At 36.5% G+C, this 14229-nt stretch overlaps 1 protein-coding gene across 1 annotated transcript in view; it reads left to right on the top strand.

Annotated features, from left to right (window-relative positions):
• LOC104621619 (arf-GAP with SH3 domain, ANK repeat and PH domain-containing protein 1-like) overlaps window positions 1–14229 on the top strand; it is a gene marked incomplete at its 5' end in the record, with an annotated part of 81120 nt that overhangs the window by 12094 nt on the left and 54797 nt on the right. Inside the window, 6 exon segments of the mRNA XM_010288150.1 lie at window positions 4392–4466; window positions 4831–4880; window positions 7143–7272; window positions 8044–8129; window positions 9249–9324; window positions 10144–10230. Coding sequence (XP_010286452.1) covers window positions 4392–4466; window positions 4831–4880; window positions 7143–7272; window positions 8044–8129; window positions 9249–9324; window positions 10144–10230 — 504 coding nt within the window.

A 14229-nucleotide genomic window follows, 5' to 3' on the forward strand; every position in this document is an offset into this window, starting at 1 on the left:
CAAATTATCATATGTATTTCCATCTGTTAAGGTTTTTTTCCCTTTATTTTGCTCTAGGTATGAGACTGTTTTGCTTTGTTATCAGACGTGTTTCTAATTCACTTGGGCTACTGTTGCAGCAAGTCACCAAAAATGTAATAAATTATTCCAAAATCTTACCATATTAGAGTAATACACTGCTCTATAGGGCTTTTCTTCCTAGCTGACAGACTAGCTAGCTACTGTTCAGTAATTTCAAGCCAAGTATTAATGGCTTGAATTGGTTATCCTTAACTGATACACTTGGAAAAACAAAAAAAAAAAGCTACAATAATGTGCTGCTGTTCATGCCTGCCCTGATAATTGCTTTAAGTCTGCCATATCTATCCATATTGCAGAAATATCTGTTCTCTCTTTTTTTATGAACTAGGCTGGGTTTAAAATCTTTTGCATATTTTTTTTCTCAGAATTCACATTTGAGCTATGAACTGCAATTAAGGTTGTTAAGTGGAAACTGATTGAAATAGTTGAGAATGAAAACAATAATACCTTTTTTTATCTGTGTATTGATAAAGTATTACCTTAATCATTTGTTGGCTTAATATTCGTAATTATTTTCCTTATTCAAACAAAATTGATACTGCCAGTGATTTGTTAGTTATGGTGTATTGAGATAAGAAGCCAACAGAGAACAAATTACGAAAAGTCGTAATACTCCAAATTCCCTGGCTCCTCTTATTTCTGTTATGAAATAATATTGTGGGAGGAGCATGTTTAAGCTAAGAAGGAAAATAAACAAAGCCTAGTTCTTTAAATGGAATCAAAGGTTAGACTATCTGCTATAAATTCTTTTAGTGAAGCCAAGTAAAGAAAAAAATCTTTTGTGGTTTTAATCACTGAAAGTGATGAGGTTGCTTTTTTGTTTCGTACAAAATTAGTATTTGAGCACTACTTATGTTGTTGCAATTAAGGAGAAGAATCCCTTCTCAGATCTTTATCTTTTAAGCTGTGTAGAACCTTGTTCTGAGGTCTTGTTATTGTTTGAGTCTGCAGCTCAAGGTGTTCTAGTGGCTGTCCTTCATCTTGGTTTGAGTACATTTTGAATATAAGAATTTGTGAATTTAAAAAAAAAATATTGACACACGAAACAGTAGTCAAGTTACCTTGAACATGAAGATGCAAGTGTGTGTCATATGCCTTCTGAATTTGAATCCATCTCCTGCTAAGAATAATTATCAGTTGTGATATCTGCAAGCTGTTAAAAAAGAACAAAACTTGAGGGGTGGCTGACAAGCTATCAGGTGATAATTAAGTAGTTGTATAATAGCCTGTGTTCAGAAGGTCCACTTCTCCCTCTGCCATGCTGAGACTCCTGTACTTCAAGACAGCCAGCATGACTCCACCAAGGGCAAGTCCTGCCTAACCAACATAGTGGCCTTCTATGACGGAGTGACCAAATCAGTGGACAGGGGAAGAGCTTGATAGATGTCATCTATCTGGACTTCTCTAAGGCCTTTGACGCAGTCCCCCACAACACACTTCTCTCTAAATTGGAGAGAGAGATGGATTTGATGGGTGGACTGTTGGGTGCACGAGGAATTGGCTGGATGGTCACATCCAGAGAGTAGTGGTCAATGGCTCAATGTCCAGACGGATATCGGTGATGAGTGGTGTCCCTCGGGGGTACGTGTTGGAACCAGTACTGTTTCGTATCTTCATCAATGACATAGTGGGATTGAGTGCACCCTCAGCAAGTTTGCAGACAACACCAAGCCGAGTGGTGCGGTTGACATACCTGAGGGACAAGGTGCCATCCAGAGGGACCTGGATAAGCTGGAGCAATGGGCCTGTGTGAATCTCATGAGGTTCAAAAAGGCCAAGTGCAGGGTCCTGCCCCTGGGTCAGGGGCAACCCCTGGTATCAGTACAGGCTGGGGGATGAAGCGATTGAGAGCAGCCCTGACGAGAAGGACTCGGGGGTCCTGGTGGACAAAAAGCTGGACATGAGCCAGCAATGATTGCTCACAGCCCAGAAGGCCAACTGTCTCCTGGGCTGCGTCCAAAGGAGCGTGGCCAGCAGGTCGAGGGAGGGGATTCTGCCCCTCTGCTGTGCTCTAGTGAGACCCCACTGGGAGTCCTGCATCCAGCTCTGGAGCCCTCAGCACAGAAAAGACATGGACCTCTTGGAGAGGGTCCAGAGGAGGCCACAGAAGTGATCAGAGGGATAGAACAGCTCTGCTGTGAGGACAGGCTGAGAGAGTTGGGGTTGTTCAGCCTGGAGAAGAGGAGACTCTGGGGATACCTTCCTGCAGCCATCCAGTACTTGAAGGGGGCTTCTGAGAAAGATGAGGACAGACTTTTTAGCAGGGCCTGTAGTGATATGTCAAGGGGTCATGGTTGTAAACTAGAAGAGGGTGGATTTAGACTAGATATAAGGAAGAAATTTTTGGCTATGAGGGCGGTCAGGCACTGGCACAGGTTGCCCAGAGAGGTGGTAGATACCTTCCTGCAGCCATCCAGTACTTGAAGGGGGCTTCTGAGAAAGATGAGGACAGACTTTTTAGCAGGGCCTGTAGTGATATGTCAAGGGGTCATGGTTGTAAACTAGAAGAGGGTGGATTTAGACTAGATATAAGGAAGAAATTTTTGGCTATGAGGGCGGTCAGGCACTGGCACAGGTTGCCCAGAGAGGTGGTAGATGCCCCATCCCTGGAAAGACTCCAGGTCAGGCTGGGCGGGGCTCTGAGCAACCTGATTTAGTTGAAGATGTCCCTGCTCATTGCAGGGTGGTTGGACTAGATGACCTTTAAAGGTCCTTTCCAACCCAAAGATTCCGTGATTCTCTAATGCAGTTGAAGAACTGTGCTTTGTAGGACTGCTTTGTATCTTCGTTAGATAGAACGGTCATCTGAACTGTGCTCGAGCTTTGGCAGCTGGGTTTGGCTGTAATCTCTAGGGAACCTTACAGAAATCCGTTCTGCTCAGCATATCTGGGGAATGAAGCAAGTCTGGATTTACTTCTTTTCAGTTAAGGACTGATAGTGAATCTAGTGAAGGAAAATACACTATTTTATATATAGTGGATGTAATTCGTGTGAATAATGACATGGTAAAAGACGTTGCTGGTAAATTGGTAACAGACCTTGGTTCTTAAAACGGCAGTGAATGCACACAGGTCATGCCTTGTTTCATCATGACTTTATTTTATTTCCTATGAAAAAAATAAAGCATGATGCAGGATTTCTTTTAAAACCTTTTATGTGCATGTATTTAAAATTGCATAATGTCACTTTTAAAATATGGAATATTTGATTTTTCCTACATGCCTTTTGAATATATAAGGAGTTTGTGAATGGAACGTTACACCTGGAAAACCAGCTTGAGTGATCATTTTTGGTATTTTCCTCTGTATGGATCATCTGTTTCACAAAAATCTCTTAAAAATAGTTTAGTGGCCTAAAATATGCTCAGAAGACCCTAATAGGAGAGCGGAGCTTGGGCATATGTATGGCAGATGAAAACCATTAACGTAACACTTCCCTACTCCTTTGGTCTACAAGCAGAGAATGTGGTGTCTTGCAGCCTTCTCATCGTTCTCCCTATCCTTCCCTGTCAATGAACTGAAGAATTCATGGTGCATTTTGGGGGATAAACAAAGGGAGGGATGAAGTTGGAGAGGCAACAGACTTTTCACTAGACTGGGATAAATGTCGATACACCTCTCTCGCCTGTGATCATGACTCTTCAGGGACTGTACACGCCGTACATGTTCAGACAGGATTACAGCAGTAGGTTTTTCTAGCCTCAGACTGGCAAACTGGGCATTTCCACAGACATGTAATCAACCAGTCATGCGCTTAAAGGGGGGAAATTTAAACTCGTGAGAGTTTAAGCAGATACCAGATTTCACACTGGACAAAGAAAGGAATGGTCTTCTAGCTGGGAATAATCGAATAGCTGGTGACTCTCTTTGCTCCTCTCGTTCGTGGTTGAATTAACACGCCTTGCGTGTTATCTGCCTGTAGCACAGCAGGGCCAGGCTTCCTACTCAGGAGGCTATAAGAAATGTTTGTTCCAAAACCTAATTTGATTCTTAAATTATTAAACAATATTCAAATGTTTGCTTCAAGAGACTGAAGATTACCTTGAGGTGCTTTCAGAACTTTGCTTATATGCTATTTTTAAAATTCTGGGTTTGTATCACCCTATATAAGTAAAGATTAATTACAATATTTCTATGTCTGATGCAAATGAATGTTCATTAATTCTTCCCAGACTTGAATATACTATTAATTTAGAAATTTTGAGGTGATTGCAACATCATTAGTGAAGTTAAAAGGCTTGTTGGCACTAGTGTGGTAAGATCATAATAAGTCTTTTTGAATGATAACAGCATAATGTTTTTCTTTTCAGCTCCAGGGTTTAAGCCACAATGTTATTTTCACTTTGGATTCTCTCTTAAAAGGAGACTTAAAAGGCGTTAAAGGGGTAAGTGTTGAAAACTGGCTTTTTATTTAGGGAAATGTTTTCAGGTTCAGCTGTCTTGTGACTTTTTTTCCATTCACCTATGACAGTATTTCTTATGTTAGCATCCATTAATATTCTGCATGTAGTCCGAAGAACAAATACAAAATGGGTGTGACTGTGATGCTTCTTTAGAATTTCATTGTAAATTCCTGTCTTAAGGTGCATAGGAAGGCAATACTTTACAAGATTAAAAAATAGTGTTTTTTCCAGCTGCTCTCTGAACAAAGTTTTAAAAGAAAACAGTATTTTTTGTTGTTAGTTATAACTTGATAACTAGAAAGAAAAAGTTTTTAAAATGCTCTAAGCAAATTTTCTGTTTCCTAAGGACCTCAAAAAGCCTTTTGACAAAGCCTGGAAGGATTATGAAACCAAATTGTAAGTATTCCGACCCTCCTTTTTTTTTCCTTTCCCCTCCTGGATGCAAACTATGTAATGTATCTGATGTATCTGTGGATAATAAATGTGAATATGAGCAAGGCATCTTTTCTGTGGATCTCTCTTCTGCACTTGTAGAAATAAAATATTTTTATGTTCTCTGTGAACTAGTTAAGTGAGTGTCCAGTATTTCTTTAGTGTAAGGAAGATACTTAACACTTAGATACTGAACATTGTAAACTGAATTGTGGAGATTTCACGTGGCATTTACACATTCTTATAACCATATACATATAATCTATCTATGGTAAAAATTATGAGATTTATATATTGTGCTATATTGCAGAACTGTATGTTTTTGAGAGGCAAGATTTTAGTGCAGTTGGTGTGACTTCTAAAATATCTGTGTTTTTAAAAATATTTTCTTGCTATAATATCTGTCTTCTGTGGGTAAAGAATGATATATAAGAATAGAAGGTTGGAAACAGTAGTATCCTAGTTGCAGAAATGTTAGTGGAATGGTTTGGAATACTCTCAAGAAAGTGATGGACAGTCGCTTTATCAGAATTCAAGAGCTCTCAGGAGTTAATTCATTTTTCGTATCCTTTAATTTCCTCCCCTTTTTAATGCTATTATAAGCTTTGTTTCATTTATGTCTAACCAGGAGGGGAAAAAGGCAATGGAAGAAAGTGTCAGGCCACCAAGAACTGCTGAAACATTTATTATTGGCATAGTTTTCTTACCCACATATAGTAACTTTTGCCTTCAAAATTCATTGCAATGTTAAATCCTTATGAACAACTGAACTGGAAATGACGTTATTCCTAATCTAAGACAAAAAGGAGATTCCTGTCCCAAATCATAACATCATACTCAGCTGAGCATTCAGGTCTACATGCAAATTGTTTCTTTGTTCCTTTTTAGTTATTTAGTTCTTACAGATATTGAATATTTTTCAAAAATAGTAAGTAGTGTTCTATAGACAGCAAACTGGTTTAAAAAAAAAATTCTCTCTGCCTCTGAAATTGCTGTATGTAAAATCAAGTATGTCTTTGCCAGCCTGTTTATACCAAATGCCATCAAACAGAACGCAGACAGAGGTATCTCTTACAGACTCAACACATGGAATCTTCTATGGGATTCTGTTCTGAATTTGGAAAGTTTACAGAAAGATGCCTGTTGTCTTGTTACTTTTTTTTTTTTCTTTTTTAGGTTTCTTGTGAGCAGATTTCACTTGGTCTTACTAAAACCAAGAAGGAGATGTCCCTTAGATTTCTCAGAGAACCCCATTTCCCAGAATTTGTTCAAGACCACATAGAAAATAAAGTTTAGAGTCACAGTGCTGAAAATTATTTTGTTCTACATGCAAACATTATGCCTGCCTTAGCTGGAGAAAAGCAGAGTTCAGAACCAAATTAATCCTTTTTAATTTTTTTTCCCTTGGCAAGGAGTACCAGTCTAATAAATACACACTGCTTTGTCACTTGTTTCACAGAAGTACAGCTTCTGTCTTCTTTTTCTTAAAAAAGGCTGCTAGAGAATAAAGATTATCTGTTTTAAAAAAGAAATCAGAGAATTGTTTAGATTTTTCTATTCTATTGGAAATCTAAGTTTGCTCACTAATGGGGTATCCAGTTAGCCTGCAGAGTAGACACGTAAGGACAGTCACACTGTAAAGCTCTAACTGAAGTCTCAGGATGGCCTCTTAGTTCCATATTTTGCATTTCGCTATTTCAGAATTTCATTGTTGGCTTTCTCTGAAAACGTAATCACTGGAAGTCATGTCATTTAGCATAGGTGGTAAACTGCATATACTGCTTTATTTTTTTTTCTTAATTCCTGCCTTACAAGCATGAAACGTATTTGATTAAGTCATTCTGCCATTTTCCTGCCAAGACAGTAGTTTGCTATATGTATGCTTTATGCTGCAGTATATAGAGATGAAGGCCATGGAGAACATCATATACAAAGTATGAGTTGGTTTTTGTTTTGTTTTGTTTTGTTTTGTTTTGTTTTTCCCCATAAATAGCATATGAACTAGAGAAAAGAGTTACAAGGTGACAGGAAGGAAGGGCAGCTTCATGACTCCATTACTTCTGGACACTTAAAAAAAAAAAAAAAAAGTAGGATTTGGTATCACAGAGGAACTCATCTTGAGAATGGCTTTTTTAATATTTCTTGATTTATTTTTTTTCCTAAATAATAGTAGATAACATGGTAGTAGAAGAAATTCTCTAAAATGTTTTCTAATTAAAATTTCAGTACAAAAATTGAAAAGGAAAAAAGAGAACATGCAAAACAGCATGGGATGATAAGAACTGAAATAACAGGAGCTGAGATAGCAGAGGAAATGGAGAAGGAAAGGCGACTATTTCAGCTACAGATGTGTGAAGTAAGAAACAACCTTCAGCTTTTAATTATGGCACCATAACTAAAAAGTACCTTTTGGGCCTTACTTAAAGCTGGTGAAATCCACTTTGTTGTTTAATGCGGGTGGAGGGAGGAAATTATTTCAATGTCACATAGTACAGCAATATAAAGAGAATTATTTTAGCAACTCTTGCACTAAAAAGTGCAAAACTTGGCTTGCTTTTGTTTTATTCTTTTTCTTTGTTTTTAGATTATTATGCTAAGGTTCTCGGGCTGAAAATATATTATGGAAATATTTCTTATTTTTTCAGGTTTATGGTTGAGCTGTTCAGGAAGTATTTTTTATATCTTTCTTCCAACATGCTTTCTGAAGCCTTCTAAGACTTCTATTGTATCACTATAATTTATCATTTTATTAGTTCAATAAAACTGCTTTTTATATTAATAGTTCTCTTTACATTTTAGTGGAAATTACTTTAAATTGCATAGTATTTATATTTTTAGAATATTTCAGTAATTACTGCAGAGGCATTAAAAAAAGGATGTCTTCAGACAACTGTAAAAGTTTAAACTTTTTCCTGAGTTTGTGTTATGTTTTGGGGTGTTCGAATTTTTTTACGAATGGCCAAATAAACTGTTACCTGTTTTATATTTTGCTTAACTGTGGTTATGAGTCAACACCCAAGTTAAACACAGTGATAGTTAATTCATTGAGCAAATGATGTTTTATTGCTTGAAAACTGTTGAAGGTTGTGAGGCATGATTATCAACATGTTTTTCATTGTCTATACAGTATCTTATTAAGGTTAATGAAATCAAGACAAAAAAAGGCGTGGACCTTCTGCAGAACCTTATTAAGTATTATCATGCACAATGCAAGTAAGTGCAATGCTTTTAAGCTTTAGTTTACCATTTTCTTTTTTACGCAGGTGTTTGTTGCCCTTTGTTTTGAATTTGTTTCGGTTACATCAGGAATTTTTATCATAATTTTTATCTGCCAGGTGTCTGCAACTTCATTTTATAAGGCTGTAGTCTTTCAGTAGAGAGTAAGCGAGTGGGGCAAGGGAGTGAGGGCAGAAAGAGGCCGAGGGAAAACCCTTCATGTTGCCTGCAAAATTAATTTTAGTTCCTGAGGCATAGATCTGGAACGTAATTTTAGAAATAGCTTATTTATTCTATTTATTAGTTTTTAGTTCTTCTGTAAGTTTTAAAGCCATTGGGAAAGCCAGTAATTTCTTTGAAATTTCTTGAGGTGAAACTGGTAAGTTATGACCTTGTTATCAGTAGAACCACAGAGGCAAACATACGAGAGCTTTTACTTACCTTAAATACAGGAAGGAGATTTTTAGAAGTTACTAAGGGGAAACATGTTGACTAACAGCGATAAACATAAGCTGCTGAAAGATACTGTACTTTAAAACTACTGGGAAGGGTTTAAAACAACAACCACAAAAAAACCCCAACAACAAAAAACCCCAAGCAAAAACCCAAACAAAAAAACCCCCACCTCTACACAAAACACCCCAAAAAAGAAAGAAAAAAAAAAAGCTTCGTAGTGATGAATATGCATTTATTTCCTTCAGATTTCTAATTTAGAATTATTACTTGAGGGTAGAAATTAAACTTCAGTTTATCTATAACCTAACTCTTCATATGCCACTTCATATACAAACATGTGAAGTGATTATTTGGCTCATTATATTTTTATACAATGAGACTAAATAGGCAAAGTAAATTAAATGTTTCTGGACTGAAATCCAGCTGTCAAACCTTTCTGAAATATATTACATTAGAGGAATGTGGAAGCTGTGCTACCACATGGTTAGACTGATGGTAAAACAGTTCACACTGGGACAGAGATTTTTCGTTTGTTTGTTTCTGAACATGGGAGGAGCGGGATAAGTTTTGTTGGTTTTGCTGTTTTTCTCCACAAGACAGTCTACTTTGTGCTATGAATTATATGTATTCCTGATAAATCACAGGTATTTTTCATTATAGTTTCTTCCAAGATGGCTTGAAAACAGCTGATAAACTTAAACAATATATTGAAAAGTTGGCTGCTGACTTGTATAATGTAAGTTTACTTATAAGTAGCTTAATATTAGTCTGAAAATGGAAATATTTTGTTTATACAAATACATTTTAGACATGACTACAAGGGTGTATGTTTCATTTGTACCTTATAAATGAAAAGTGTGTCCTTTGAATATAGGTAGACTGAGGAAAAACCATCTTACCTATCTTAAATTCAGTATTCTGTTTTTACAATTATTAGGAAAAGCAGCTGTCATTCTACTATAATTTCATGTTTCATTAAAATAAAAGTAATTTAAAGTGGGAATCTTTGAATCAGATTACATTATTAGCATCAGTTTTAGCTACCACTTCCATTTTTCCATAACAAACTGCTTGATGATAGCACCATAGTTTTTGAATTCATTAACTTATGATGTTCATAGAATAATGTGGAATCAAAGCTCACTTGTCACCCAAGTGCTTTTGTATTTATAATCAAAATTACAGTAATCCCATTTGCTATTGTAGTTTGTGGCTAAATTAAACTGTATTTTCATTCCTTAAGTAATCTGTCAAGCTTATTGGAGTTGTGTAGTTAGTATTTCAGAGACTTATTTAGTTGCATTACATGTAGTGAACCATTAAAGCATAACAGAACAGATCATGTGGAGTTGTACATTCATTTTACGTTGCTTTTCAAGTAAAACGTGCATAGAAGATGAATACCTAAGAATGGACAAGGCCATGAAAATAAATTCAGATATTACAGAAACACAGAATAGTTGAGATGATTGCTCAGGACATCTAAAATGGTATATTGGAATGCATAAAAAAATAACATTGTATCCAGAAAGCATATGGCAATCTCTTTCCATAGATAAAGCAGACACAAGATGAAGAAAAGAAACAACTTACTGCTCTTCGTGATTTGATAAAATCTTCTCTGCAGCTTGATCAGAAGGAGGTAAATAATTTAGACATGTTATTCTCAAAGATAATGTGAATTTATGAATTCTGTATTCAGAAATTTGTTTAATTGATGTTAAATTTGTGTAGTTATTGATTTGGAAAAGTTGGACTTTGAACTTTATGATAAAACTAGTATTTAGAATGTCCAACTACGTATCAACAAACAATAGTTTTATATTAATTTTCTGTTTCCATTTTATATATTAAATTATTCCCTTTTTTTGTAATTTTATACTTGTAATGTACTTTTTTAATGTACTATAAGAACAGTTGTAATGGATCAGATAAATGCATCCTGTGCTTGACAATGATAAAGAATGTGTGTTCAGGAAAAAATAAAGGGATGGGGTGCACACTTCTCTCTTTATGTCCTGCCATCCTCCAGCCGGATTGTGTTGAGGATTTTCCTGACCTAGATGATCCTGAGTAAGCCAGAACAAGAACTGGAGGCTTGCCTTTACATATGGTTTCCATATCACTATTCATCTGCTAACTCACATGGATTTTGTGATGATGTTCTCCTTCCCAAAGCCCTTCTGCTAGTACTGTATTATAAGGAAGAAAATGTGTGTGTTGACCGGATAGAAGTGGCTGAGACAGGGCAGTTAAAAAGAGAAATACATCATCAGTTGTACTGGTACCAAAAGTGAAGGGGGAACATGCAGTGTCCATTGCAGATGTTCAAGGAATACTCCTTGAACCAGGAGATAGGATATAATATACATCACAGCTTATACCTGAGATAATATTGTGACTTTTTCCAAATTATAGTGCCTGCGAGGCAGAAATGCTGACTATCCTGTGGTGAGGCTGGAGGGTGGGGGGGAGGTGGCTTTCATTTAGGAAAAGATCGCTTACCCTCTGTTCAGTTTTCTCTTGGGGAAATAAAATCTTAGGATTTGCCAGGTGTCTACTCAGCTTATTAAGTATTTATTATTAAATATGAATTATTATGATAATGCAACATTAGGCAGATGCCATTCTGCTGCATATATATGATAATCCACATCTTTGGACAGTATTGCTCATATCAAATATACATAAGAATATAATTTACAACCAGATGTACTGAGTCAGCCAAGTTTCCAACAGCAATCTGTCATGGATGTTTAGAGTAAAATGCAGGGCAATAAACACTGGTATTTCCCCAGAATACCCTCCCATTAGTAGTCTGACTGTCTTTGCAGTCTCTCCACCACCCTGTGGATTTCCTCTTTCTGAATTTGTGCAGTTGCCTTCTGAAGCAGTGTAAACTGTCATCTTCTGTTCCAGCTGTGTCTTTCCCATTGCTACATGTTGTGTGGAGAAATCTTTTTCCTTTTATTTGTTCTCAACTTTTAGATCTGCATACCTTACTCAAGATGGGAGTGCTTGTGACTTTATGAAAGCATCACTAGATCAATTGTGATCTTTTTTTTTTTTAGTTCGTATAAGTCTTAACATTGACTTGCTTTTTGAACAGTGCTTAGTGCAGAGGAGGAGGTGTATAAAGTTTAATCAGCTGTAAAGCTATAACCATATCATCCTGTTTGTGAATGTTAATAGCCAATGCACAGTATCTTGTTTTTCCCCTCTGCATCACTCTGCATTTGTTTATGCTGATCTTTACCTGTCATTTATTGTCAAGTTCCTAACTATTGTGAGGTCCTTGAGAAGTTCTTCAGTCAGCCTTTCTTGGGCATCCTGAATAATTTAATACCTTCTAGCAAACTTTGACAGTTTACTGTTCATCCTTTTCCAGATTATTTTAGTGTTAGACACCACGTGTGCTGGCACAGCTTTCTGTGAAACTAATTTGTTTGTTTCCTGCTTTTAACTTGTTAGCTCATCTGAGGACTTTTCCTCTTGTCCTGTAGCAATGTAATCCTTTCCCTTTCGTAAGGAACACTAAGTGCCCATTGAAAGTCCAGGCAGGCTGTATCAGTCTGATTTCTCATGTGTATCTACTTACTGATTCCTTCAGAGAACTCTGGGAGATTTTTGAGACATAACCTTTCTGTACAAAAGCTGCACTGATTTTCCACTGTATGTAGTACTAAATGCACTCTTAAAGTAGTTTTCATTAATCTTCCTTATGTGGTGTGAAGCTTACTAATCTTTACTTTCCTGGAATTCTTCTGGAACTTCTTCAAAAATAGGACTTTAGTAACTGAGGCAAGTAAGTAATTTTTATGGGCTTTCATGTAATTTCGTAGGTAGAACGTTGTGATTATGGCTAGTGTGTGTAGATAAATGGCTTGAAGTTAGTAAATTATTTCAGGTGGAATCACAATTAATAAGGAATGATTGATGAGTCATTCCTTACAGTATGGTGGTGGTGGTTTTTTCTTTAGAATACTTGCCTATGTGTGCTTTCGTAATGTAGATGTACATTATATAGCAGATAAACCTTGTCCAGAAGGCTGTTCCTCTCCCTGCATCTTTAATGCCATCGTTCTGAAGGACAACACAACCTTACAACACACTGTACATGGTTTTTAGAATTTCTTTGATGTCACAAGTTATGTCAGGAGCACTTGAGAGCACCTTTGAATAGATCCCAATTTACTGTAAGACTTTCCGTCTCTTTCTAGTACTCAGTTTTCCCTTATCTCATACTCTACAGTCTTTCCCAGTGTTCTGTTTGGTATTTTTTTCCCTTCCATCTCCAATGCGCACATGGACCTACTAGATGTCTTCCATAATACTTACAGAGCTTCCCATGCATGCATTACATTTGTAATCTCCCTAGTATCTAAATCACTACGAACATAACTCATGCTCATTCTCCATCCTCACCCCCAAAAGTTGAACTGAGAACATAGATTTCAAGAGCGATTTGGAAATAACTTCAAATTCTAAAGTGTTTTTGTGAATTGGTTTCCAACACACAGAGGAACAAGACCTACTGTCTTTTCACATCCTTTTTCTTCTACAAGCTGATCATCCGGGAAGCAAAGAAAAATAATCTCCTTCTCTCCTGGCTGTTGTGTATGTTAAGTTCAAGCTACTTGGCTATCAGCCAGATCTTGGAAATAAAGTAGGACAAACTGGTTATTCTTCTTTGTTGCTGTGTGTTGTACATACAGGGCTGCATATGGTACAAGCGAAGTTTCAGAAGTTGCTCAGAGAGTATTATGAGGTAGAATAACTAAATGAAATACAGTATTTGTTTTTTTGGCTACCTGTTTCCTGGATGTGTAGTAAAAATTACTCTGTTTCAGTGGAAAGTAACCTCATTTAAAATACAAAAATAAAACAAATCAAAATGTGAAACTTAGGTACATGTTGTAATAAAGTAGCTTCACAGGCATCAGCAAAATAAACTATGCAACTTCTCTGACTTCGATGATAGTGTAGACAAATCCCAGGACTCTTGAAAAAACTGTGTGTATGTATATGATATCTATATATGATACATATAAAAATAAAATTTAGCTTGTAGAGAATTGAAATTGTGTCATAGACGAAAAAGGAGCAATATTGTGATTCTTGGATATTCAGGCAAATCATGGAAGAGAGAGATCTGCTATAATGAAAGAATCCACTATTTTGGATAAAATAACCATTTGATCACATTGATGTTCAAGTGTCTCTTTCAAAATCAACGTGAGGACTTTCACTCATGTGATTCTGCTACATTACATGAGTCAGAGTGTAATGATGCTGGCAGATATTGAGGAGCTTGATAAAACAATGCCTCTGTTACTCAGGTATTCAGTGTTTTAATCCTGAAATAGCATGCCACCATTTGTTACTCATTAGTTGACAACAAAACTTGAAGACACATGGCCTGAGTCTCACCAGTCAGCTCTTCATCATTGTGTATATCCAAATCTTCAAGTATGTGAAGCTGGGCGTTATTGCCGTGACAGATGGCCTGGTTGATTGTGATTAAGATACATTTTCCCCTTCTATTGCTGCATTATAATCTCACTGCTGGAAGATGAAAAAAAAAAAATTAAAAACTACTCTTCACCCATAGTTTAATTTGAGGAAAAAACACTCATTTCCT

Source organism: Phaethon lepturus, unplaced genomic scaffold, assembly GCF_000687285.1.
Source record: "Phaethon lepturus isolate BGI_N335 unplaced genomic scaffold, ASM68728v1 scaffold14255, whole genome shotgun sequence".
In the NCBI taxonomy this organism is placed as follows: domain Eukaryota; kingdom Metazoa; phylum Chordata; class Aves; order Phaethontiformes; family Phaethontidae; genus Phaethon; species Phaethon lepturus.